The sequence below is a fragment of the Serpula lacrymans genome (assembly GCF_000218685.1).
Source record: "Serpula lacrymans var. lacrymans S7.9 unplaced genomic scaffold SERLAscaffold_3, whole genome shotgun sequence".
Taxonomy (NCBI): domain Eukaryota; kingdom Fungi; phylum Basidiomycota; class Agaricomycetes; order Boletales; family Serpulaceae; genus Serpula; species Serpula lacrymans.
In genome coordinates this window covers 2,185,939-2,211,768 of record NW_006763292.1, presented here as the reverse complement: position 1 = coordinate 2,211,768, position 25,830 = coordinate 2,185,939, and the positions used below count along the sequence as shown (strand labels likewise).

Below are 25,830 nucleotides of genomic sequence, written 5' to 3'. Positions count from 1 at the left end.
TTGAAGATATCACGATGGATGGATTGCTGTACACTGCATCCGCGACCAGAAATGAAGATGGCCTTCGAATAGCTCAGAAGCTAGGCAATCAAGAATCTTGCGTACCTTCTAGACGCTGATCATCTTACTCACGAACAATTACAGGGTCATCCAAGAGCGGTCGCCATCCATGCCGAGTGAATGTACTTATAAAGAATAGTCAATGACAAAAAAAGGTCTCCTGAAAGGTCTTGTTGTCTTTTCCATGCCGGAACCTACCACGACATTAACGGACAGTGGTCTCACCAGAAGATTCTGATACGAAGAAGAACTCAAAATGATGAACCACACATAGAAGTGGTTCGGTCATCATCGCCCAAGTTTAGATGGCACAGGTGACTCTTCTCCGCAATGACAATCGCACTAGAAGTTCGGGGAACTGAGTTCAGGATGATCTGTCCTAAAAGGTAGCAGTGTTACTATTTGGTGAACTCACGTCAAAATAGAACTCACCCAGCGTTTCAAAGACCTTTCTAGGTATATTACACGCGAAGTGATACCAACCACACTTACACGCATAGAAAGCCTGAGATCGAGAGACTTAGTTGTCGACTACCGTGACAGGGTGGTGGAAGTTTGTCAGTGAAAAGAGGGCTGAATGAGGTGTATTCTTGCTTCTAACAGACGAATGTGAACTTTGAAGTAAAACACTTTACTTGTAGCACGATAAGTTTGAAGTTGTGAAGTTGAATGGAGGGGAAATCCTGCAGATAGCAACTGCCGAACACTCTCTTTACGGGAACTCCCCCAATGAGTACTGTTGGCACGACCGACATGCCCAAACTCGACCAGACAGGAATAATCTATATTCAACTCGAAGCACAATTGCTGTGGTAATATTTTAGCACGAATACCATTAAGCTTGCAAAGCACCTCTTATGCTTATCGTTGGTAAGGTGATGCTAGATAATCAACGTCCCATGAAAAGTTTACATGAGCGATACCCGATTTCCTATGCCATCCGGATCTGGAGGGGCAGGGAAAGTCTTGGTACCACTGCTACGGTCTGACACAAACGCGCTGTATCTAAATTGCTGGTAGTAAGTGTCTGACAAGAGCGAGAACCGAGTGGCCACTCACATCTTTTTCAGTCTTTGCTGCTCCGCTTTTGCTACGGACGGACGTGTGGACTTGAGAGCCCGGTGGAGGTGAGCTTGTGTGATCTCGTGCTAATATCACAAAGTAAGAATTTGAAGAGTAAATCTGATGATAATAGAAGTACTCTTTTAGGCTCAATTTTTTCTTGCTCCTTCTCCGTGTGTTTAGAGTCCCCAGCGGACTTTATCCGTTGTAGCTGGTTGACACGAGTAAATCATCGACACAGTTAAACACAAAGGGATACTTACCCGCCGTTGTAGAGCTGCTTCCTCAGCTTTAGTCATACCCCCATTCTTCTCTTTCTCGGGACCTCCCACGACAGCAAACTCGACGCGCTGCTGATTCTGATTCGAGGCAGAGCTGACATTGAGATTGAGGCTCGACTCGTTTTCGGCTAAAGATTCATGCACTACTTCAAGATGAGCGTTGTATACTAATGCTTGAAGATCGGCGCCAGAATAGCCGTCCGTGGCAAGCGCAATCTCATCGAGGTCCACCTCTGGCGATAGTATCATCTTACGGCTGACAGCTTTCAGTATCTAAGACGATGGTCAACTCGAATTTCAAGAAGACCTCCGATTCAAGCACGCACATCCTTGCGATCTTCCAAATCCGGCATGTCACAAATAACAGACTTGTCAAGTCGACCGGGTCGCAGTAGAGCAGCGTCGATGAGATCAGGACGACTGGCATATAAGACGTTAGAAGTAATCAAGCCACATTGAGAAGCGTGTTCAACATACCTAGTGGCAGCAAGAACATAAACACCGTCTAAACCTTCAACACCATCCATTTGCGTGAGCAGCTGATTGACAACGCGATCGGTGACGCCTGTGCTGTCATGACCTCTAAAAACAAAGTAGCGTCATTAGCTGCTTATGAACAAAAGGAGTAAGCCTCTCTAACGAACCGCTTTGGTGCTATCGAATCGAACTCGTCGAAGAATAGGACACATGGTTTCGCAGCTGAAGCCCGATCAAATATGTCTCGGACCTATGCAACATATTTAGGACGATATGCAAGACTGCAATGTCTGTCATAACTCACAGACTTCTCACTAGCTCCAATATACTTATTTAACAGCTCAGGGCCCTTAATACTGATGAAATTAAGGCCACATTCCCTTGCTACAGCCGACGCAAGAAGCGTTTTTCCACACCCAGGATAGCCATACAGCAGCAAGCTATGTGATCAGAGTAGTGAGGAATTGCGCACTAGAAACAGAGGAGTTTACGCACCCAGACCGTAGACGAAGTGGAGATTGCTTGAAAATGACAGCATATTTCGTCGGCCATTCTAGAGTTTCTCTGATGATTCGCTTAGTGTTCTTCAAACCTAATCATAAAACATCAGCATGGAACGTCAGCGACCGAAAAGGATAACATTCGTACCCCCAATATCAGCCCATTCTACAGTTGACTTCTGGAGCGGGACGTCGCGCAAAGATAGAGGGACAAAATCGACTTGGGCGTCATTGAAGTCTTGCATCGAAAGATACGTCTAACGTGAAATGAAATAAGCTTTCAAGGAGATACTGATGAGTGATTTTACCAAACCTCATGATTATCCTTGTCATTTTTCTCTACCAACCTCATAACGGCCTGGTGGATGGCTCTAGACACAAGGTCGTGCAGATCGGTCGCACAGTAGCCTTCAGTCTGGATAGCCACTGTCGTGTAATCAGGAGGGGAATCTGGGCTCAGTTTAAGACTGGGAGCGGCTGCAAGCCGCCTCTCTATTACCCGCGATATTATCTGCAACGTATGAGATGACGCAGTAGAGGTTGATTGTAAAAGATACCCACATCTTTACGGGCGTCTCGATTTGGAGGTTTGACATCAACAACTTCTTGGAAGATATGCTTCGTACTGAGAAGTGGATGAAGTGATGAGCGAGATTCAACAGTAGCAAGCATCAATATTGCTTTGAAGTTTTGGGACGCTTGACGTGCGGAAGATGAAAATAGAGCAATGAAGAGTTCAGTGATATGCCGCGTTCTAAAAGAATCTACGTTCTATAATCCATGTCCCGCGATGTCAAACACAAAAGTTTCAAAAAAAGGTTTGATCACTGACCTCTACTTCAGCGCTCAATACTTTATCTATATTATCAAAGATGAGGATGCTTGGTCGATGCCACGATGCTATAGCGAAATAATAGTGAAATAGACTTTTGAGTGTTTGCACTGGTTTTGTGCTGAGCAGGGCGAAATCGACGTAATGGATGTCTTATAAAAGTTTACCGTTCAGGGGGACGTCAAGACACGACATGATTAGAATGTTCTTACAGCTATATGTGAGTGAGTTTTCTTCCATTGCTTTCCCGATGGCTCGAACGATGGAGGTCTTACCAGTCCCTGACCGACCTGTTAACAACAATGCAGATACTAAAGAATATTGTAAGCAATATCCAAAGCACATGGTAGCAAAAATAAACGTACTGCCTCGCACATCGCTCTTCCTTGCTTGAACAGCATAGTTTGCCAAGCAAAACTCCTCGCCTTGTTTCAAAATCTCATCGACCCCCGCTAAAAAATCAGCAGGTGGAATTTCTCTAAATGAGATGCCTTTGTCAGTACGACACGCTAAATAAAGGTAGCTGAGCTCACTTGGACTTGGTATCATCAGCAGAAAGCTCGGATTCTTTCTTCTCCGAGAATAGATTGGATGTCCTCTCCACTTCTCCAGTTGCTGTGATCCTTGAACATTATTAACGTTAGACACCTAGACTACGACTTTCACTACAACATACTACAACTCTCTCAAACAGCTACCTAATGGCCGAAACACTCACCACATGATATCCCAATCATTAACATTCTGAAGACCACCAGGAAATACAATATGGCGGTACAAGACCTCTTTCGACCACCCGACAAACAATGTGTCGGTCGCGACTTTTTCGACAGGTGAGCTTCCACTTTTATCGCCTGGTTTTAGCAGACGTGGTTCGAGTGCCGGTGATGAAGCTGGTTCTGTGGGATTTGAAGCCGAGCTAGTGGGATCCAATGGGGGAGGAAGTCGACGATAAGTAATTTTATGAAAGACATCTTCTGAGTCAGCTGGGAGTGGAAACCGTGAGTTAGTGAGAGTCGCGAAAGTGCGAGGATGGACGTAAGCGAGGGGTTCAGATTGAGTGTACGAAGATGAGGGAGGCGACAAGGGAGGGAGCACTCGGGCTGGAAGGACGCGTACAACTTGTATCGCGAATTTGGACTTTGTTTCCTCACTCAAGACATCATTTTTGGCTGTAGATGCCTGATTCGAGGTGGCCAGCGCATGGCCGTTTGCAGCAGATTGTTTCTGCTGCCTAGATGAGGAACCTCGCGATTTGGGTGCAATGCTGACCTCGGTGTTGGTGGTAAGTAGTAGAGCGTTGTTTTTTGAAGGAGGATCTACGGAGACTGTAAGGTGAAGCGTTTAGCAGGTTCCAGCGATCATCAAGAACTAGGTTACAGACCAACTTTTAGGCGGACCCTTGTTCTTCCCAGGACCCAGATATCGATCTCCTGTCCAACCTTGGCGACACGGACTTGGGAAAGAAGGGTCGATTCGACATGCGAAGCGTGGATTTCCTAGAAAAGAAAGCAAGAGTGAGCATATAACGTATGATATAGCAGAAAGAGAAGAACCTACGATGATCTCCCAATCATCAGACGTGAGAGGCTCAGTTGCGACCGTCGATGCGAGAGGAAGGTCGTGCAGCAGTCCTATTTCGACCTATATGCGTGTTTAGAGCGAACGACGACGTAAATTTCCTTGTGACCGCACTGACCACGTCCCCCTGTGCAAACCCAAGCCCTTGTGAATACTGCGGGTCGATTTCAATTGTCTCGAATCCCTTCTCTTTTGCGTCGGGCGAGTTGAAATGGGCGAGAGAAGAGGAGGAAGCCATGCCAGTCCATCCGACATATGCCTCTATTTTCTGACCATTCTGAGACTCTGATATAAGGTGCACGGCGAGATGTTGCGGTCTCTACGAAAAGTATGTTCAATTCATATTCTAAGGTATGTGGGAGCCGCAACGCACTATGGACCGTTCGAGCAATGGGCCATATATCGATATGGGAAGGTTGACAAGGGAAGACTTGAGCGACACGAAATGAACGCGTGCTCGACGTGGCATCGCGTTTGTTCTCTGTTATTTCCTGTATGTTGACAGTCCAGATATTTGGTGCGGTCCTTGCAAGTGCGGAGGTAAGGTTGGTTTGTCGTATAGCAAGAAGAGCGGGTTATCCGGTAACAACAATGATCCCAATAGTACACAGGTTTACAGGCAGAAAAGCAGATGAAAGTAATACAAGAAAGTGGTAAAGGTAGAAAGATGGCCGGTGACCTTGCAGGTGAAATCGCGATGCAAGCAAGTGAACAAACAAGCAATTGCACGTATAGGGACAGCCTTGCCTCAGAGCTTGGCGTTCTGCAGTAGCCTTTGGGTATATAAACCTCCGCAACATGTCCTTTCAATCCCGTTTCCTGCGCTAACGTCCAGTGCTGTCCTCAGTTATCACACACAAGTCCCAAAGCGCTGGTCTCGTGGTCCGATACCACACCGGTTTTGCCGCAGTCCTGTCCATCTTTGCCCAAATCCCGTAGCTGCGCACACGGACTGATACCGAAAATAAACGGACAGCCAGATCTATATAGCTTCGTTTTCAAAACCATCTTCATCATGGTCATAATCGACGAAAAGTGCATGAACCCTCCACCCCCGCCGTACGTCCCTGCAGGCTCTGCAAATGTCCCGCCTCCGCCCTTCCCGCACCAGCGCCATGAGCCTGCAAACTTCTCAGCGCTACCATCGCATTTGCTGCTCAAAATCGTGTATATGACATTTCCACAAACACATGGGATAGACGAAGGACGGATAGAGCGACAGAGAAAGACCCTTTACTGGCTCTCAACCAGTCTGAGACTCGTCAACCACTCGTTTTACATCGGTGAGTTATTGGATCTTGTGCATATTACTACTCGACAACAGTCGTCTCTGTGACATGACGCTTGCACCATGAGAGAAGGGCATGTACTGCGGAACCGTGGAGCTCCGCTTACGCCCTCAAAGCGGTATGTCTGCGGTATGTCGTATGTTCAGGGGTGGTGGTGTTTGTGGCGGGGCACAAAACCAGTGTTACTGTTTGGAGCACGCCACGCTTTCAGTATTCGGATATTGCTGTCGCCTCTGTCCCACCAATTCCTCTCATTCAGAATAGTCGCTGACCTACAATCCCTCCCTTCAGCATGCATGCACGTCCTACGCTCCACCTACCTCCCAGCCTACAATTCTCTAATCCGCCCACCATACTCCTCCGATCCCTTCCCCCTCTCCGCACCTTCTCCTGTCCCCTCCTCAAATCCGTTTGACACCGTCCAACGCGAGACCCAAGTCCTCGACCTTTTCATCGTCCTCAAAGTCCGCGAAGACGTCATGATGGACGACTCCGAGCTCCACCTCGAGCGCGAGGAAAGCTTCAAGGATCTCTTTGACCTCATGCAGCCACGCAGCAGACTCGAGGACCTCGTGAGGTATTATGGTCTGCGAGAGGGAGTCGTCCACACCAACCCCAGCATCGCCGGCCCGGCCAATCCGTCGCCCACGGCAGCCATGTCCAGGGCAAATAATAACGTAGGGACTCTGGGTTCGAGCCATAGCGCGAAGGGCAAGAAGCCTGCAGGACCCACACCGCTATCGTTCAGTGCCCTCTCTGTATCATTCTCCTCTCGGAAAGTAGGCTTGGTGCTGACGAGCACGGGGAGGAAGAGGACAATTGTGGAAGTCGCGAGGTCGAGGGATGAGAAACTTGAGGTTGCCGCGAAGAAATTAGCCAAGCAGTTAAAGGTGTGGTTGTCGGATAGATAAGGTCAGTTTGAGTTTAGCTTTGACCACCGCAACTTCTGTGACAGAAGCTGCGGTGCGGACATTCCGCTAGTATATGTATTTCTCAATTATTTTCTGCCTTCATTGTATTTGTTAAGTTGACAACGTAGCACACTATGATACACTACGACTACTCAGTGTTGCATGACGTTATTCGGTAATTTTTCGTGAAGCTTATTGATTGCTGAGCATTGTACCGTAAAAAAAGCAAAAAGATTTCTACCCAGACCAGAAAAGCAAGCACGTATTACTACATTTCAACTCTTGTGTTCATCAAATGTCTAGTTGTTCAATGAGTTCCCGTCCCCATCATGAGTGCTTGCTCGGCATCGATGAGTTTGACATCCGGGTTCAATTCCAACCCGAACCCAGGACGGTCGAAAGCAGACACCTCAATACGCCCATTCTCAGGAAGAGGTTCGTTCAAGAACAACTTGCCAAAACTAGGCTGGACGGACTTGCCGTCTGGAGCATTACACACAATCTGAATTTGTCAAAATCAGATTAACGGCACACATCGAGGAGGGGAAACACGACGTACTTCAGCAAACGGTGCATTTGTTTGACTCAGTGCGAAGTGATAGCTGTAACTACTCGATGCATGCGGTACAACGGGGACGTCGTATGCTGCAGCATGCGCACTGATCTTTAATAGCTCTGTGAGGCCGCCAACCCAGGTGACGTCGGGCTGGAGAATATCAATGGAATGCGTCTCGAGGAGTTTTCGGAATCCATAACGCGTGTATTCATGCTGATGGAATAGGTCATTTAGCTCTCAGTAACATTGCGGACAAGGACCTTGACTGACCTCTCCCGTCGTCCATTTGACCTGAGGAAGGGCTGCTTTGAGCCGCTTGAACCCGTCTTCATCGTCCGGGTGTAAAACTTCTTCCCACCAGTTGATGTTCAGCGACAAACATTTTGTCGCCAATTCTATAGCATACTGTACATTTAAGCTCATATAACAATCCACCTACATGGATAGGTCAATCACATGCATAGTATGTTAAAATTTGCGGATCTCACCATCAAGGGAAAATCTGGACCGATTTGTTTGCGGTGATCGGCCAAAAACTCATAGTTCTTCCGCAAACCGTCCACCTCATCGGGACCGTACGGCAAGGGAACCTTTCCTCCCCAAAACCCGAGCTTCTTGGCCTCTGCAGGGAGCGGCCCGGTAGAGTATAAGCTCAGGTAATCCTTCGTCCTTCCGCCGATGAGCTTATAAACGGGCTCTCCACGGATTTTTCCGAGCAGGTCCCAGAGTGCCAGGTCAACGCAAGAGATGGCTGCAATAGGGAGACCTTTGCGTCCGTAGAATAACGAGGATTTGTACATCTGGTCCCAAAGCATATTCGTGTCGCGAGGATCGGCTCCTATGAGGAAGCGCTTGAAGTGCTGTTGGACGATCCAACATCCAGGTGGACCACCAAGCCCTGTCGCAAACCTGGACGGCGGACATGAGGTGCATATTGGCAGTGTGACCCTTGAAGCATGTCTCACCCAGTTGTACCATCAGACGCGTGGATTTCTACACAAAACGTTCCCAAGACATTGATTCCCCATTGAACTCGAGAGGTCTTGTACTGTGTGTAGCGCGACCTGAAGGGAGTGGCTCACATATGATTAATAGTTATACACAGCTCGAGTGAGAGACGCACATTGGATTGGAAATTGGACTGTCTATAATCCAGTGTCCTCGCTTTTGATCGTGATAATCCGCACCGTCTCCTTCCTACAAACGCACGAGTTAGCATGGGAGGCGACGGTATGCAGGATCAAGTAACTTGCTCCGCCAATTAGATAAGTCTTGACGGCAGTTATAGTTGGAAATGCGCGTGAAGTCATTGTGGGATCTCGTTGTCCAGGTTCTCCCACCACTCAGTCAACTGAAGGCGGGTATAAAAAGCGTGTATGACTGCAAAGGCAAGCTGAAGGGTCGCAATAGCTGAATGTTATAAGGAATACCTTTCCAAGCGCTACACCGGCACGGAATATCATACGCCAGACAACATGATATCTGACCCACCATGTTTGTCCTATAATGCACACGGCCATATCTACGTGGCTGACGAGCTGACCACATGATGGCGGTCTACCGCACTTGTCATATAGGAAGCTGGTCAAGAGACATCCATAACCTTTGACTCCAAAACAAGTGAGAGTCGGCAACTCCCGGACCGCCCATTTCCAAGTCCGCGAACCTGAAAACATAAACCGTACTTGTGTCTTTCTCAACGAATGTTTCTCTGTTAACGCAATGTTTCTTGTGGCAAGCTCTTGTAGCCTTGCTCACTGAAGTACCGCAACAAAAATTTCTATTATCTGGACTGTTCTCTTCATTTTCAGCTATATCAATGCACTGTGCCACGCTTAGTGTTTCAAGTTGGAAGAAAGTGGAGCCCGGTCAAGCTGCAACGCATATTACTTATACGGGAGGCAGCATGTCCACGGGCCGTCCCAATAGCCTCTTGAGTATGATCATTTGACCACTTACATTATAGCGCCTCTGAACCTGATGCAACGGAGTATGTAACGCCCAATCTTAGAGTCGCAACCCAAAGCCCAAGTCTCAACCACACGAGCATTTAACTTGAAGGTATCGCTGTTGACGTGTCTTCTACAGCGCTACGCAGATTTCGCAAACCATGTGGATTGTACCTCTGAAAGGAAAGTATCTAGTGTGGGCAATCACAGGTGCGCTTTTGAACCTTGGCTCGTTATAACGTTCTCCTTCAATTTGACCCCCCCATCGTTATCAGCATGTTGTTGCCAAGGCTTCCTTCTTCTTGGTTATGACCAGGGCGTTATGTCTGGTATTGTGCGTCATCTCTATTCAATCATCCTTTCGATTAAACCTTGAAACTCACCCTAACGCCATCCTATCCACAACATGAAGATCGGGGCTACAAATCAGTTTGGAAAAGATTTTGGTGATCCTGACCCCACAGCACAGGGTCTCATCGTAAGTCGTGCATCACATCCTCATAATGACTTATACTCAACTCTCATAGGTGGCTATCTATGTGAGTGGGGACCAACAGTTAACATGGACGGTGTACCAACGACAAATAGGATATCGGATGCGTAGTGGGCAGCTTGATAGTCTTCGTTTTCGGAGAAGCCATCGGTCGTAAACGCATGATCATGTCTGGCGCAGTTACTATGTTGATTGGAACTGTGAGTCTATAAACATCGAATATCCACTCTCTTCCAATGGTAACTGTCTGATAGGCTATTATGACGAGCGCTACCACGCGCGCTCAGCTATATGTTGGGAGAGTTGTTAGTGGAATTGTAAGTCTGTTTTGTCTTTGAGAGTCGTCACCATCGTCAATATCTTCCAGGGGAATGGTTTCAATGCATCATCCATACCCGTGTACCAATCAGAAACTTGCTCAGGTCACATACGGGGCACCCTCGTTTGCTTGAATTCAACAGTGACTATCGTTGGCCTCGTCATAGTGAGTCTGCTCTCGCGCTCTCTGAGGGCCAGCCTTATCAGTCGTTTTGTAATATCGAACCAAGGCGTATTGGCTGGATTATGGTCTCTCATTTGTCAACGGTCCAATCCAGTGGAGACTTCCAATCGGTAAGATCCTTGCTACACAATCCAATCACATCAAAACGCGTCCAACCTATGACACCCTTCTATAGGTTTCCAAGCTGTATTCGCACTTTGCCTGTTACTTCAGGGAATGGTCCTCCCTGATTCTCCACGTTGGCTGATCGCTCACGACCGTCGAGAAGAGGGTGCACGAGTTCTGGCACAGCTGGAAGATCGAGATTCGATTGACCACCCTGATGTTGTACAAAAATTGAAGGAAATTGAGTTTTCATTGGAGCAAGAAAGTGCAGGAGGTAAGGTATCTCCGTGATCGCACTGTTGGTTGATATACTGAGTGCATATTTTGTGCTTTTGCCAGGTCCCTTCCGGTACGCTGAGCTTCTCCAAGGCGGCCCTCTAGGAAATTTCAGGAGGATTTGCTTGTGCATCGGCATCAATGTCATGCAACAGTTTACAGGGTACGTTACCTGCCATATTACTCCTTTCAGCTACTATATACAATCCTCTCTTATATAGCGCGAACATGATCAAGTGCGTAGAGGTAGTCTTCGTTTTCATGGCTCTAGCACCTAATTAGATGTCTTCCATAGCTATCTTGCCCCCATCGTCTACCAGAACACTATGGGTCTATCCCGTGATTTGTCTCTCATACTGGGCGGATGTACCGCTATTACATATATGCTTGCCTCGTTTATTCCACTCTGGGTAAGCACCTCAGCTGATAGTCAGAGAGATGCCATTGACTTCTGTTCTTCCAGACTGTAGATCGCTATGGCAGGAGATTCCTACTGATGGTGTCTGCTACAGGGTTGTCGCTATGCTTCATCATCACCTCTATACTACTCTCAACTGGAAGCAGGCCAGCTGCATATGGAGCCACAGCTATGATCTTCGTCTTCCAGATCTTTCTGGGTTTGGGCTTTTTACCAATTGTAAGTCGTATATATCTATATCATACAACACAGCTCACATTGTCTGACAAAATCATGTTTCTTCAGCCCTGGTTGTATCCCGCCGAAGTACGTTTTTGATCGTGTTAAATTCACAGATCAAAGAAAACTAACGCACTTGCTTCACATCAAGATATCCACCACCAGAATAAGAGCACGCGGTTCTTCACTCTCATCATCTTTCAATTGGTTATGTACCTTCACAGTCGGTGAGTATTTAAAAATGCTTTTGGCATTGGTCAAGGGTCGTGCTCAACGTCGCCAATTGTACAGTTCAAATAACCCCCATCGCCATTGCCAACATCGACTGGCGCGTCTTCGTCATCTTTGCCATCTTCAATGCACTCTGGGTTCCCCTGGTCTACATATTTTTCCCAGAAACACAAGGTCTAGAGCTAGAGGACATCGACCATATCTTCGAGAAGGGCGGAATTACGGGAGGAGTATGGAGTAGTAAGGGAGGCAGGACTATAGAGAGAAGGAGGATTGCACAAGATGTCGAAGTCAGGGAAATCAGAGAGAAAGAAGGCTACGAATGATACCTAATATGTCAAGCAAGAACAGCCTGTTCACGTTTGGCTGGGCCCGAGTGGCGATGATTCAGGTAGGATACGTGAGTCTCGTACATTGCTATCTATCCTGTAGGTACACGGATTTGCTTAATCATATGATTTGTTTCTCTCGAGAAAATCAAAGTCCCCCCTATGATTCCAACCCTTCCAAACTTCTGGCCTGAATATTAGTTACCAGCCAACGAAAAGCCACGAAGAACTGGTCGACATAGGCTGGAACACGATCAGAGAAAATGGGGTCACAGTCTACTCTAACCTTGACTACTTCTCCCTCGACAACAGTCGTCCATTCTATACCGATATCATTCTCTGCTCCCGCCGGTCCAGGTTGTATAGCCCTATAGGGTGGATTTCCTTTGATCGAAGAGAAGTTGTAGCTGGACGTAGAAAATGGGGTCATGTCTTGCTCAATGGCAGATAATACCGCTTCGTAGTTGACAGCAGAAATATCAGTCATCTTGTCTTGGTTGTCTTGGGTACGGCGCAATAGCTCGAGTACTGTATCGGTCGAGAGGAAATCGACGCGATCGATGGCGATGTTGTATGTTGGAGCACAGATCTCTGTGATCCCCTTGACCGGTAGACTTCGACACGCCTCTGCCTGTGGAACGAGCACTACATCACGTTTCGATTCGTGTCGCTTTATCAACGCAAAGGCAACTTTTGAAAGTGTCGATGATTTGATACCGTATGTTTGAGTGACTTTCGCCATTCCAGAAAGCTGCTCGACTCGCAAAAAGTCGGGGCCAAGGCAAGAGCTACTCGTAAATATCGACTTTTCACACTGGGGAAAACCGACAATGTCTGCAGTACGGATTCGATTGACGTGCCAAGCAATATCAGATTCATGATTTCCTTCCGCAATTATGTAGTCCACGTAGTTTCGGAATGGGATGGGCTCAGGGAGCTGCTGTCTTGAAATGACACTGTCAATCTCTGCCAGAAGACATTCTCTGCTCCAAGCATCCATAATAGCGTGGTGGGCAATGATGAGTAAGGTGGGTGGTTCGGTGCGGAATAGTTCGAACTTGATCAGATTGCCAGGAACTGTTAATGCATAGCGCGTGTCGTCTCTAATAATGCTTTCTAGAGATTGAGCGTCCTCAGCAGGGTAGATATGAACCATTTCATCCCGAAGTTTCCGGTGGTAGCGGAAGACGACCTGGCGCTGAAGTTCATCGAAGATAGTGGAGCGTAGAGCGGTATGCCGCGAAATTACAGTTTCGAGGGCGCCTATAAATGTATCGATGTCTGTGCGTGCCGTCACCACTTGGTGCATCATGAAACTGCGACGAGAGTGGCCCATCAAAAGTAATCTCTGCGAAAGAGTAGTCTCGTAGACATCCTCCACATCATCAGGCGTCAACCCGCGACGCTCTAAAACTTGCTGCAAAGCATCACGGTCGTATGATACTTCACGACGTTCCGACAAGACTGTTGCCTCGGGCTTGATCGAAGTCGATCGGATCTGGTCTTCCAAGAAGCGGCCCAAAGCTGTAACCGTAGGGTGTTGGAATATGACTCTGAACGGTAGGTCCGGAATCGAAAATTGAGCGCGGAGTACGTTCATTAGCTCCGGCGCGCGGAACGAATGGAGGCCTAAAGAGATAAAGTCGGTTTGAAGAGGGATCTATGGTAGTTAGAAAAACAATAGTGAGGATTTAATGAAGAAAGGCGTAGAATTTTATGAATAACTACCTTCAGAGGTTCTTCATGTAAGACTTTAGCAATACACTCTTGAACCTGTGCTTGGATATCGTTTTCGGGATGACATAATTCGGACTGTGCCCCGAGGAGTAGGCTCTCAGCCCACATACTGGATTCTGCAAGCATCCTGCGATCCACTTTGCCATTTCCAGTAAGAGGTAAGCTAGCTTTGACGATGATACGATGAGGTACCATGTATGATGGGAGCTTCTCGCGACAACGATCGTGCAGCTTGACGGTCAAGTCACGAGCATGATGAGTTTCGACGACAGACTTCACAGGACAATTGGTAAGTTGTTCATCAATTACAATAGCACTGAAATCGCCTTTGACAGGCGACGAGCCACGCGAAAATACAGCTGCCATGGACCGGTCAGTGCCTAGAGACTTGATGCTGATGTCAACTTGATACCCAAGGCTTGTAGACAGTTTGGTGATATCTTGTGGTGATAGCGCATTGACACACGAATCCAAAGCAGTGGCCGCGCTAAGAAGCTCAGAGGCGGTGGGTGGCGGTGAAGAAAACGACATGAGCTGGAGTACCCCTTGTTCGACGGCTACAAGAGAGCTTGGGATGCCTCGAACCGCCACGATATCCTGACCAGAGGTTAATAACTCCTGCAACTGCGAAGCAGTCGTATATCCCAACCATTGATCGGATTTCACCAGCTCGGGTGAGGGGCCAACGTGAAGAACTACCTGGTAACGGAACTGACTGAGTTCGTTACGGGCCGACATCATCTTGGGTACAATTTCGACGTGGGAGATACGACTTCCAGGCTGGTTTTGAAGCCTGAAGAAGAACGACGGATTGACCTTGAGTTCCATTTGGCGACGCTGCCACTGATCGAGCCTGTCATGGATCTCCGAAGTGGGCAAGTTAGGATCTGGATCACAATGTAGTACGCGAGCCAAGTCGTGATGCTTGTCTACACCAAGATTACGAATATCTCCAAGGAAGATGCGCCCGCCATCCTGGAGCTTATCGGTACATAGTTTGAGCACGGTGTGGAGATACTCCGAAGAGGGGAAATATTGAACGACACTGTTCAGAATGATCAGATCGAATCGTTTCTCGCTAGGAAGGAGTTGGGCAAGTTCGTTGGCCACTCCTTGGAAGAGTGTAACTTTCTCTTGTAGACCTCGCTCGACGAGACGCGCTTTTACATAATCCAGTGCTGAACCCAGCATATCCATGGCGTAGTACTCTTGGCAACGTGGTTCCAGAGAAAACAGCATCATACCAGTTCCACACCCAATTTCCAGAACCGAGTCACTCTGCTTCACAGGAATACTCTGCAAAGTATCTGAAAGCCAATCCTGCATTTCTGATCGAGGTATAGGTACTCCGTCGTACATACTAACCTATATCAAAGAAAGTAGATCATTCAAAGTCAGAATGGGGTGGTGACGAATTATTTCAAGTGGAAGTTTTCACCCAACCAGTAAAATCGGCTCCAACCAATGCCGGGTCTATGTTCTCGAAATGTTGATGATAAAAAGCCTCCCGGAGTCTCACACTGTCGCTGGCCTGCTCCTGATGTCCAGGGGGATCTGTAATGTTGACATCATCATTTTGGACTACATACGCTATAATTTGGTCATCTGCAGTTACGACAACAGCGGCTTGGTCTATCCCATCTGATCCAGCACACAAGACAGCCTCGATCTCTCCAGGCTCTAGCCGTTGTCCACGAATCTTAACTTGATTATCATTTCGTCCAATGAATTCCAGTAGAGGACCATCTACGGATGGAATAAATCTGCCGATGTCTCCAGTACGATAGACTCGAGTCGAAGAACCATCTTCTTCTAGATCATTGACCGTGACTGTGGGTATAAGACGTAAAAATGAAGTTGGTAGTTGTGAAGTGTGAAGCAGACGTACCGAATTTGCTGCTGGAAGTGATATCGGCTTGACCAAGATAGCCCGCAGAAAGGCCAGCACCGCCGATACATATTTCACCTGGATGACCAGGTTCCACAGGACGAAGTTTATCATCCAAAAGGTAAACGGTTGTGTTGGGAAGACAACGACCTATAGGTATTGGACGAGAGAGCGAATCGTCGTAATCAAAGTTGTCCATAGGTATCTCAAAAGTTGTGATATAAATGGTAGTTTCGGTAGGGCCATAAAGATTAACCAGTCTAGTAGTTGGTGCATGAGAGAAAAACTTTTTGACAGCAGCTGTTTGGAGTTTCTCGCCACCAACAACCAACATGCGAAGTGTTTTACTGAGAGAAGCTGCGTTGGATACATCACTGATAACATGATGGAAAACCGCGGTTGGTAAGAATGTTTTCGTGATCGAGTTATCTACGAAGAAAGCGACGACGGCTTCAGTATCTGCAAGGTGTGCAGTTAAAACGAAAAGGGTGCCGCCATGACAAAGCGCGCTCCAGATTTCAAGTGAAGAGGCATCAAACGTGATGTTGTTGACCATGGCTACACAATCTCCTGGCTGTATTTCCAAAAGACGGGCTTTCACCATATTCACCATGCTAAGCTTCATTTGAATTGAGTGGAAGAATATTTTACGGCTACTGAAATGAGACTTACATGTTGAATTAGCACTCCCTTGGGGCGTCCAGTGCTGCCGGATGTAAACAATATGACAAGTGTGTCGTTTCGCGAATTTAAGCAGGATGAAGGAAGTTCAGTATGGCCAAAGATACAAGTGCGCTCCATGAAAGGTACTATGTCGAACGGAATGGCACGGCCAAGTGATGTCAGTTGATGTCCTGACCTGGTAAGAAGAAGACGCGCATCAGACTGCAAGACCTGATCGTCAAGTCTAGCAGGCGGCGCGGAAGGGTCAAGAGGTATATAAGAGAAACCAGCTTTGATAACAGCTAGAACAGAAACAACAAAGAGGACAGAACGAGGTATGCAGATGGCGACTGTGCCAGATCCTGCGGTATTTTTCAGGCGAAAAAAGATTTCGTGGCCAAGATTATTAGACCATCTTTCCAATTCGGAATATGTAAGGGTGAAATAACGATCTTGAACAGCGATTGCAGTAGGTTCAGTTGCGACCCGCTGACGGAAGAGAGCGATGAGGTCTTCAGACGACATGTTTAGGCCTGGGTGGTGTAGCAATTGTAGAAGCAGAATAATGTAACATGGACAGGGACAGGACTCATCTTTTAACCTGGATGGGATCATCCTTTTCGGCTTAGAGGCTGGTTGAAACTCAGTTGCGGTACGAACAGTTCTAGACAAGTGAGACCGTAATTCGCTTTAGTAAATCGTGCGTAGACTGTATGTACATTGACAAGTTGCTGCCTATCCCGGAGCCCACTAGCAAGTCCATATCATAGGGTAGTGAGGGTAAGTAAGTTAGGTTAGACAGTTAGTAGTTACACCAACCAAGGACTCGGGTGTCGCTGACTGCACTTCGGATGCCAGCTACAGTACCTGAGATAATCATCACTTATTACAGGGGGCCCATCAGGGTATACGCAACCTTTACCAAACAAACCAATAAATGAACGTAACAATGGAATTTGAGAGTTGTGTCTTCTTGATCGGCCTTCTCAGTCCATTTCAATATTTTTCAAGAGCAGATAGGGCCGTGTACAGTTTTGGAAATTGTTAAACCGCTGGTGCGTATGAAGTTGACATATGTCAAAAATATGATTACGTGGTAAGATGGTTGAAAAAGATACCAAAGCAAGTCCCTCCCACAAAACGCCACAGGACATCTTCATGAATCGACCCAATCATCGGAACGCCTTGGACCTCCCCGATCGCCACCAAACGAGCCAGGGGATCTCCTCTTAAATGACTTCTTTCCCTGGCCAAACTCCTTTTTCCGCATCCCATATTCATTCCGGTCTGTGTTGCGGGACCTCGGAGGGTGAGCAAAGTTCAGGTTCAGGGACCACCCATTGGGCATTTTACGGTTATTCATAGACTCCAGGACTTTCGCAGCCACGTCGATATCCGTAAATTCGACAAAGCCATTGCCGTATGACCTACCTGTGGCTCCGTCACGCACTATATTCGACACACCAGTTGCCGACGACGCAATAAAATGAGAGACAAGTAGACCATCAAGCGGTAAACGAACTCACGCAGAGTGACCCTCTTAATGTCTTCCGACCAAGGTGCAAAAAGCTCCTCAATATCTTTCTCTTCGCCTCTGAAGTCGAAGAGATAAAGAGTATGATATGGCTCATTAAACACTCTTGATCTAGGTGGGGCGAAGTCGAGCACAAGATTCCTACTCAGGAAATATATGGGATCTTCCTTGTCGGATTCAATGACACGAATCGCGGTTTCTTTTGAGCTGAATTCTACATGCGCATAGCCGCGTTGGGTACCGTCGGGGTGTACAGCTAAAAGCAAAGGATGTCAGAAGGAACATGAATTGGCAGTTTTTTTTAAAAAAAAAAATTGACATACCAATATTTACGCGTTTCACATTGCCAAACGGCGAGAATATGGTCCGGAGGTCATCCTCGCTGGCTGCAAAAGGTAGGTTCCCGACGAAAAGCGTTTCGGCAGGGGGAAATTTTCGTTTGAAGCCTTCTCCCTTTTCCAATCCTCCGTCCTCAGATTCCTCGCGCAGATATTCCTCGCGCAATGGCTGTGATGTTGACAGAAACCTCCGCCCGGAGAAAAGTGGAGAGGATGACTGTAGAGGCTGGAAATGGGTAATTGCAGGCAAAGAAGCAGAGAAGCGAGCTCTCTGCGATACTGAAGCCACCCGTAAGCCAGCTTTTATGATTTTTGAGAACTGCATTGCGATGGAAGAAAGGTGATAGAGGTTCTATGCTGAAAATGGTTTTTGCTACTTGACCTCCGTAAAAAAGCTTAGTCAAGCCAGGTCAGCTCGCAAATGTCCGGAACTCATTTACACTGGGTCGGTTACTTCACTTGGTCATGGTCGCGGTTAGCCTTCCCCCCGTCGCGGAAGCTGAGGATCTTCTTTCACCAGATGATCCTGTCCACACTCATGTTGTCGGCGCCTATCAAGTCTGTCTGGACTTCGAGAAAGCTGTTGCTTCCAACGACCGACATGTCATGTACGCGAGAATCTTGGGTTATTTGATTCTCAAGGCGCCGTCTATTCGGGCAATGCACGGGATGGCGAAAGAGATACATTCCTGAGGGGAAGCAACAACACCTGTGTTCATTGGGAGAGTTTTTCCTCGACCATTTCATCCGCCCATGTAAGTTACCAATCCGCTACTAATCATGATCACTGAATACATTCAGCTTAATCACGGAATAGTCAAAAATTTTAAAGGAAGAACTCCGGCTTCGTCTTATCACCGAGAAGCCAAAGAACAGGTGCGCAATTGTTCTGTATCACTCACTATCTGCTGTTGGATTCAAAACATTATATCAAGGCCCTTATCCGAGACGGTTTCCGATGCGTAGTGACTGGGAAATACGACGTCAAAGGAGAAGATCTGTCAATTGTTACATTGACTGAAGTGCTCGACGCCGGCGGCATCGTGAACACAGAATGTGCCCACATTATACCAGATTCTGTGTATTTCAACATTTCAGCCAAAACAGATACGGACACGAGCGCAGAGGTTTGTTATTCTGTGTTATAATTGATATTGACATTGGCTTCATCGCTGTCCAGAAGGATTATTCTTCGTCGGCGTTGGCCGTTTTAAAGCACTTTGGCTACAACATTGAAAGTCTGAATGGTGAAAAATTCCATTCTCTTTTCAACGTTATGACGATGGAGAAGGATGTACACGACTGGTTCGATCGATTACAGATGTGGTTTGAGAAGACTGTGAGTTGTAGGCTGGATTCTTGGATTCTTGTGCTGGGTCATTGCATCTATACACAGCCATCTCTTAACTGTTATCGTGTCTGTACAGCCAGAAGAGGTTATGTAGTGCCCCATACGGTTACATTCACTTCGTCGGATCCCATCAACCTTCCGCTCCCGTCTGGGGAACTCCCGGCCTTGCATGCGGCTTGTGCAAAAGTTGCCAACCTCTCAGGTGCAGCCAAATGGCTTGACAAAATTGCCGACGACAAGGATAATTTAGAGACGCTGGCACCTGACGGATCTTCATCTAATGTCTTAAACCATGCCATTTGGGAAAATCTTGGTCCTTTGTAGATCCTGTTTTGTAATCTAGCCTTGATCCAAGCTGTAGTTGTAGATTATTTTCTAATTGGTTCACGTGCCTCCAAATTCGTCGCTTCTTCGCATTGCCATCCCTCTTGTATTTGTATCTTTTTGTCTAGTTACAGGAAAGCATGATAGATATCAATGTTGACATGAACAAGGGCCTTGGTCATAGAGAAATCCAGCGCTACAATAGTCGAATGAGTGCTAATAAGTTACTGATATCCTACTTATATACCTATGTTCATCCTTCAGGTCTCAGGCTCCCTCCCCATGCCTCGTAATCAACACAGTATCCATACCACAGTCTCACCACAACACTTCTGGTGAAACGTCTGGAGATCTTCGCTTCATCAAGCAACGCACCTCTCTAGTGCCCACTGCTGGCGTATTCAATAATTCCAACAACACCCAGGCTCAACACAGCATTTTCAGCGATTTTTCTGGGAGTCTACAGCCCGTTGTGCACAACGTCACGAATGTTACTCATGGCAGCCCTGATGGTGTGTGGTGTTTATCAGCCTTGAGATCTGAGCTCAGTTATCGGGGGTCAGCCATACCTGGTTTACACCAGCTGCTACAACCAGTCAATGCTTCGTACCAGAATCGCTCTGGGAAAAAGGCCCGATGTTTGCAAGGCACTCGGAAGGATGTCCTCGAGACGATCCAAAAATGGGCGGACCGTACTAGTCTTCCAATTTGCTGGCTAAATGGCTCTGCTGGATCTGGAAAATCAACTATCGCGCAGACTATAGCGGAATGGTGTGCTGACGAGAGGAAACTTGCCGCCAGTTTCTTCTTCTTCAGAGGAATAGGAAATCGAGACAAAATCTCCCATCTTATTCCAACGCTCGCTTTTCAGCTCTCGACTACAGTCAGAGGCATGGAACCGTTGTTACAAAATGCCCTCAATAAAGAACCCTCCATTTTGAACACTCCACTCAGCTACCAGTTTGACAAACTCATCATGGAACCCATGCTTGCATGCTCAAAACGTATACGAAATTTTTTCAAGCGTAAACGCATGGTGATCGTTATCGACGGTTTGGACGAGTGTGGACACCAGGACAGAACATTAATGGATGAATTCATTGATGCTGTAGTCGATGCCTGTGGGGCCAGGAATGGTCGGGTTCCTTTTTGTCTTTTTATCACTAGCAGGGTTGAAGAATATCTCCGTAAAAAACTCGAAACTCGAAACGCCAGAAATCTTACACTTCAATTGAAGCTACAAAACTTCAACGCTGCGGGAGATATCCGCATGTTTTTCCAGTCCGAGTTCGAAACAATATATGATGCGAATCGCCTACTTATGACCACGGATAAGGTACCAGAGCCTTGGCCTTCGTCTGAAGTCCTTGACACTCTCGTCAAAGAAGCTTCGGGATCCTATATCTACTCGTCCACATTCGTCGATTTTGTTAGTAGAGCAGGGGGGATGCCGCACCGGAAACTTCTGGACGCACTAAAGGCACATGGCCTAGATGATCTGTATTCTCAGGTGTTCTCGAATGCTTTGTATCCGGACGGGGTACCTGGAAATATGGTCGATCTCATGCAGATAATGGGCACCCTCCTCCTTCTTGAAGATCCACTACCCATCAAGCATCTCGCTTCTTTGTTAAATATTTCCTCACGACGCCTTGTAGAGATTTTTCTTAGTATTCAGTCAATCCTCCTCATTCCCGAATCTGATGACGATCTGGTGCAACTGGTTCACACTTCTTTAAAGGATTTTTTGTTGGCTCCAGCACGTTCAGGCAACTATTTCATCAATCCCCCTACTCGTCACCTCTCCATTGCCATTAATTGTCTGAATATCATAGAAAGAAACAAGGCGGAGTTCTGGTTTGGGGTTCAACCATTGTCGTACGCTGTCAAGGAGTGGTTGAATCACCTGCACAAAGCATTGTCTGAAGAGGAGCGATATCCTTCGGACTTGTCTTTAATTTTTTTACTTAAAGATTCTCTGACAAACTTTGCCAGTAGTTCCCTTGATCCTTGGTTGCACTCTATGATTATGAATAATATGAATGCCACAATATACAAGGAAGCACCACTTTTTTCGCCTCAAGTAAGCCGTAATATTGATGTGAAGCCTATCTGATTCAACTCTATGTAGGAACTCTCGAAGTACCCTCAAGGTTTGCTGTTGACGCTAACTAGCCTAAATAATATGCTAGTCCATACTTATGTGCGAATTTTCTCCCTTCTAACATGGTCCATGACGATGAAGTATCCTGAACCTTTGCCCTGTTGAAATTGGGTTTAGCTAGTATGTATAGTACTCACACCGTGCATTTATCTCACTCTTAAGTTTATATATTATTAGCTAGTGCGTAGTCCAAGCTTTAAATGCAAGGCTATTTGACCTAAAATCCGCTTTATTCCACTCTGATCAACAGCTTGTGAGTCAGTTCAAAATGATACAGACTAAATTTGACCTGATCTATCTCCGCATGTGCGTCGCAAGTACGTGTTCCACTTACATACAGCCTGCACTTGAAGAGATTGACCACACACATAGAATGTAAGTACTTTTAATGTATTTATAAATGGTCGCTGATGAATAAGATCATTGGATTAGTTTGTGCGTCGTTTGTCCTTGCCCATGCTACCTGATGGCTAATCAATTTATGTGCTTTGACTTGACATTGTTCCTGCAGTATGTAGGTTGCTCGCAATTTTGTCCCACAATATTTTCCGCTGAGAATTTCTGGCCCTTATGATGCTTTAGAAAGTAAGCTTTTATGTTTGCTACACCGCCGAAGTATTTGCTAACTTTCTTGTATTTACCAGTATGTACGATTAAACCACTCTATGCAAATACTTCAGCTGGCTCACCCACATCATATTTTACGAACTTCATGACATTCTCAGCACGTATGTCGCTCTTTTCTCTTCGCAGTGCCTGACTTTTGGCTGACTGCCCTTTGTGGCGGTTTAGGACGTACGTTCCTCTTGTCCTCTTGCGGATTTGGCTGACTGTCATGCCCCTTGTGGCATTTTAGGTTGTACGTTCGCTTATGTCCTCTTGGGTGCCACGGATTTGACTGATTGCCTTGCCCTTGGGAGTTTTTTTAGATTGTATGTCCCTCTTGTCCATTTTCACGTCAGACATTTGGCTGATTATCATGACCTTGGTGATGTCCTTAGCATGTAAGTTGCTCTTGTCCCTTTCCGTGTCAAACATTTGGTTGACTGTCATGCCCTTGATGACATTTTCAGGTGGTGCGTTCATCTCGTCCCTTTACGGGCCGGACGTTTGGCTGACCGTCATGCTATTGGTGACAATCTCAGGATGTATGTCCCTCTCATCTCTTTGCGCGCCAGACATATGGCTGACTATCATGAATTTGGTGGTGTCCTTAGCATGTAAGTTGCTCTTGTCCCTTTTTGTGTCAAACATTTGGTTGACTCGTGCCATTGGTGGCATTCTCAGGTGGTGTGTTCATCTCGTCCTTTTACGAACCAGACATTTGGCTGAGCGTCATGCCCTCCGTGACATTCTCAGCTTGTATGTTCCTCTCGTCCCTTTGCAAGCCAGACATTTGGCTGACTATCCATACTATTGATGACAATCTCAGGATGTACGTCCCTCTCATCTCTTTGCGTGCCAGACATTTGGCTGACTGTCATGGCTGGGTGATGTCTTTAGCGTGTAAGCTCCTTTCGTCCCTTTGCATGTCAGTGTCTGACATTTGGATGGTTGTCCATGCCTTTGGTGATGTCCTTAGCGTGTAAGTTCCTCTCGCCCCATCTGCGTGTCCGACATTTGGCTTACTATCATGCCCTTGGTGGCATTCCCAGGGTGTATGTTCCTTTAGTCCCTTTACATGCTAGACATTTGACTGATTGTCATGCCCGTGGTGACATTCTCAGTATGTACGTTTCTCTTCTCCCTTTTCACGTCAGGCATTTGGCTGACTGTCATACCCTTCGTGACATTCTCAGAGTGTACGTATCTTTCATCTCTGGTGCGTGTCAGACGTTTTGCTGGCTGTAATGGCCTGGGTGGTGTCCTTAGCGCGTAAGTTCTCCCTCTCCATTCGCTCGTCAGACATTTGGCTGATTGCCATGCCCTTGGTGACATCCTCAGCGGGTACGTTCCTTTTCTCGCTTTGCGTGCCAGACATTTGGCTGACTGTCATGGCCCGGGTGATGTCCTTAGCGTGTAAGCTCCTCTTGTCCCTTTGCGTGCTAGTGTCTGACATTTGGCTGACTATCATGATCTTGATGATGTCATTAGCGTGCAAGTTGCTCTTGTTCCTTTGTGTATGAGACATTTGGCTGACTGTCATTGCCCTTCGTGGCGTTCTCAGCAAGTAAGTTCCTCTCGTCCCTTTTCTTGCCCGACATTTGGCACTCATAACGCCTGGGTAATCTTAGCCTGTAAGTTCCTCTCGTCCCTTTGCTTGTCCAACGTTTGGCTGACTGTCATGCCGTTGGTGATATTCTCAGTTTGTACGTTCTTCCCGTCCCTTTGTGAGCCAGACATTTAGCTGACTGTCATACCCTTGATGGTATTCTCAGGAAGTGAGTTTCTCTCATCCCTTTGCAAGCCAGACATTTGGCTGATTGTCATCCCCTTGACGGCATTATCAGCAAGTAAGTTCCTCTTCTCCTTTTGTGCGCCAGACTGACTGCCAAGGCCTGGGTGATGTTTTCAGCCTGTAAGTTCCTCTCGTCCCTTTGCGTGTCAAACATTTGGCTGACATCATGGCGTTGGTGATATTCTCAGTTTGTATGTTTCTCTTGTTCCTTTGCAAACCAGACATTTTGTTGACTATCACACTTGATATGATATTTTCAGACAGTGAGTTCTTTTGCCCCTTTACCTGGGCACACATTGTTTATTCTGGTGTTTATTCTCATTTTTTACAGAAAGTTCGTCTTTCTCGTTCCTTCTATTTGCATATTTCTGTTAAGTCTGTGTTCTCTTATGTTTCCAGGATGAGGTTATTAGCTGGCATCATCTCTACTAATTTGTTCACTGACATTCATACCTCAATTATATTGCCAGGAAATCCGCAAGGTACTTCTTATATTTTGAGCTACGTTATTAACATATACCTAACGCTATTTTGCTCTTCTTTATTAGGTGGTGCGTGCTTTCTTTTATCGAACGCATTTACCATTGCAGATCCTTTGTTTGCTTGTATGCAGAGGATACACTTCATGCATTCGTACAGCCGGCCCTGAGTTCTTTAAATCCTTTACTTCCGTTGCAGATGGTTTGCAACCATTTCATGTATTGGAAGGCGGGACCCTTGCTAACTGAATCTCATTACAGATTGTACGTTTTATCGTCGTCAACCTTTCTACAAAATTTACAGCCATATTGTTTTGCATACCGCCGTGACCAATGCTATCTAGATGGTAAGACATAAAATATTAATATTTGAGCATTATGTGCTGAAGTAACTGGTATCCTGGTGATACATTGTAGGAAGTACGTGTTCCCAATCACCAACTCAAATTGAATTTCGAGTAATTAATCGTTCCGTTCATCGTTAGTGGGTGTGTCGTTCCTATCATTTGACCTAGAGGTCGTTTTTAAATGCACATGCTATATCCTCTATCACCAGCGAGTACGTGAACCGTAATACTGTCTTTCATATATCCTAATGTTTTCTCTTGTTTCAGACGGATCGAAAGAACAGGGGCATCGTTGAACAGGTTTTCCGTTTTGACTGAATTAGCCCTCTTAGGTCAGTTTTCAGTGTCAGCTGCGCCATGTCCATGCTAAACCGAACACTTGATTCATCTTCCAAAGAAATGCTGCGAACCTCGAGAGTCCAAGTTTCTAGCATGATCGGATGGTATTTCAAGGTGCATTACTGTTATAGATGAGACGGAGTATGGCTGATAGTGTTTGCGTATGCGATCCCAAATCAATTTTTTTCTTATCGGTT

At 46.5% G+C, this 25,830-nt stretch overlaps 7 protein-coding genes across 7 annotated transcripts; 3 read left to right on the top strand and 4 right to left on the bottom strand.

The window, feature by feature from the left end:
- Positions 1-968: 968 nt before the first annotated feature.
- Positions 969-5,262, bottom strand: SERLADRAFT_434515 (uncharacterized protein; the record flags this gene model as incomplete). The annotated part of the gene is made up of 21 exons (XM_007314729.1): positions 969-1,065; positions 1,120-1,208; positions 1,262-1,333; positions 1,386-1,676; positions 1,730-1,823; positions 1,881-1,985; positions 2,048-2,130; positions 2,185-2,320; positions 2,376-2,472; positions 2,529-2,637; positions 2,694-2,891; positions 2,942-3,151; positions 3,213-3,364; positions 3,425-3,502; positions 3,578-3,690; positions 3,746-3,835; positions 3,931-4,540; positions 4,597-4,711; positions 4,773-4,856; positions 4,912-5,112; positions 5,167-5,262. The coding sequence occupies 21 exons, from the start codon at positions 5,260-5,262 to the stop codon at positions 969-971; spliced, it is 3,120 nt and encodes a 1,039-aa protein (XP_007314791.1).
- A 345-nt stretch (positions 5,263-5,607) lies between these two features.
- Positions 5,608-7,259, top strand: SERLADRAFT_459201 (uncharacterized protein; the record flags this gene model as incomplete). The annotated part of the gene is made up of 2 exons (XM_007314728.1): positions 5,608-6,076; positions 6,374-7,259. The coding sequence occupies 2 exons, from the start codon at positions 5,809-5,811 to the stop codon at positions 6,991-6,993; spliced, it is 888 nt and encodes a 295-aa protein (XP_007314790.1).
- On the bottom strand, positions 7,180-9,136 carry eno1 (enolase; the record flags this gene model as incomplete). The annotated part of the gene is made up of 8 exons (XM_007314727.1): positions 7,180-7,495; positions 7,553-7,762; positions 7,820-7,984; positions 8,038-8,458; positions 8,515-8,613; positions 8,673-8,746; positions 8,803-8,929; positions 8,980-9,136. 7 exons carry the CDS (start codon positions 8,857-8,859, stop codon positions 7,301-7,303), a joined length of 1,221 nt encoding a protein of 406 aa, XP_007314789.1.
- A 523-nt stretch (positions 9,137-9,659) lies between these two features.
- Positions 9,660-12,218, top strand: SERLADRAFT_413433 (uncharacterized protein; the record flags this gene model as incomplete). The annotated part of the gene is made up of 16 exons (XM_007314726.1): positions 9,660-9,708; positions 9,774-9,832; positions 9,911-9,976; positions 10,026-10,037; positions 10,087-10,191; positions 10,246-10,308; positions 10,359-10,475; positions 10,540-10,603; positions 10,669-10,872; positions 10,938-11,037; positions 11,096-11,110; positions 11,170-11,284; positions 11,338-11,511; positions 11,578-11,598; positions 11,663-11,738; positions 11,803-12,218. The coding sequence occupies 16 exons, from the start codon at positions 9,660-9,662 to the stop codon at positions 12,066-12,068; spliced, it is 1,506 nt and encodes a 501-aa protein (XP_007314788.1).
- Positions 12,219-12,231: 13 nt separating this feature from the next.
- On the bottom strand, positions 12,232-16,884 carry nps2 (putative nonribosomal peptide synthetase; the record flags this gene model as incomplete). The annotated part of the gene is made up of 5 exons (XM_007314725.1): positions 12,232-13,731; positions 13,800-15,173; positions 15,247-15,638; positions 15,697-16,315; positions 16,369-16,884. The coding sequence occupies 5 exons, from the start codon at positions 16,882-16,884 to the stop codon at positions 12,232-12,234; spliced, it is 4,401 nt and encodes a 1,466-aa protein (XP_007314787.1).
- A 469-nt stretch (positions 16,885-17,353) lies between these two features.
- Positions 17,354-18,643, bottom strand: SERLADRAFT_459191 (uncharacterized protein; the record flags this gene model as incomplete). The annotated part of the gene is made up of 3 exons (XM_007314724.1): positions 17,354-17,808; positions 17,886-18,149; positions 18,217-18,643. 3 exons carry the CDS (start codon positions 18,554-18,556, stop codon positions 17,516-17,518), a joined length of 897 nt encoding a protein of 298 aa, XP_007314786.1.
- A 368-nt stretch (positions 18,644-19,011) lies between these two features.
- On the top strand, positions 19,012-25,196 carry SERLADRAFT_406075 (uncharacterized protein; the record flags this gene model as incomplete). Its single annotated transcript, XM_007314723.1, has 30 exons — positions 19,012-19,107; positions 19,167-19,358; positions 19,412-19,570; positions 19,628-19,864; positions 20,035-20,129; positions 20,171-21,989; positions 22,038-22,059; positions 22,259-22,323; positions 22,443-22,445; positions 22,589-22,655; positions 22,715-22,798; positions 22,824-22,865; positions 22,927-23,002; positions 23,033-23,074; positions 23,144-23,290; positions 23,391-23,432; positions 23,503-23,576; positions 23,607-23,655; positions 23,831-23,872; positions 23,904-23,945; positions 23,976-24,017; positions 24,165-24,240; positions 24,305-24,307; positions 24,418-24,451; positions 24,478-24,523; positions 24,554-24,588; positions 24,729-24,731; positions 24,939-24,950; positions 25,017-25,019; positions 25,147-25,196. The coding sequence occupies 30 exons, from the start codon at positions 19,012-19,014 to the stop codon at positions 25,194-25,196; spliced, it is 3,699 nt and encodes a 1,232-aa protein (XP_007314785.1).
- Positions 25,197-25,830: the final 634 nt, after the last annotated feature.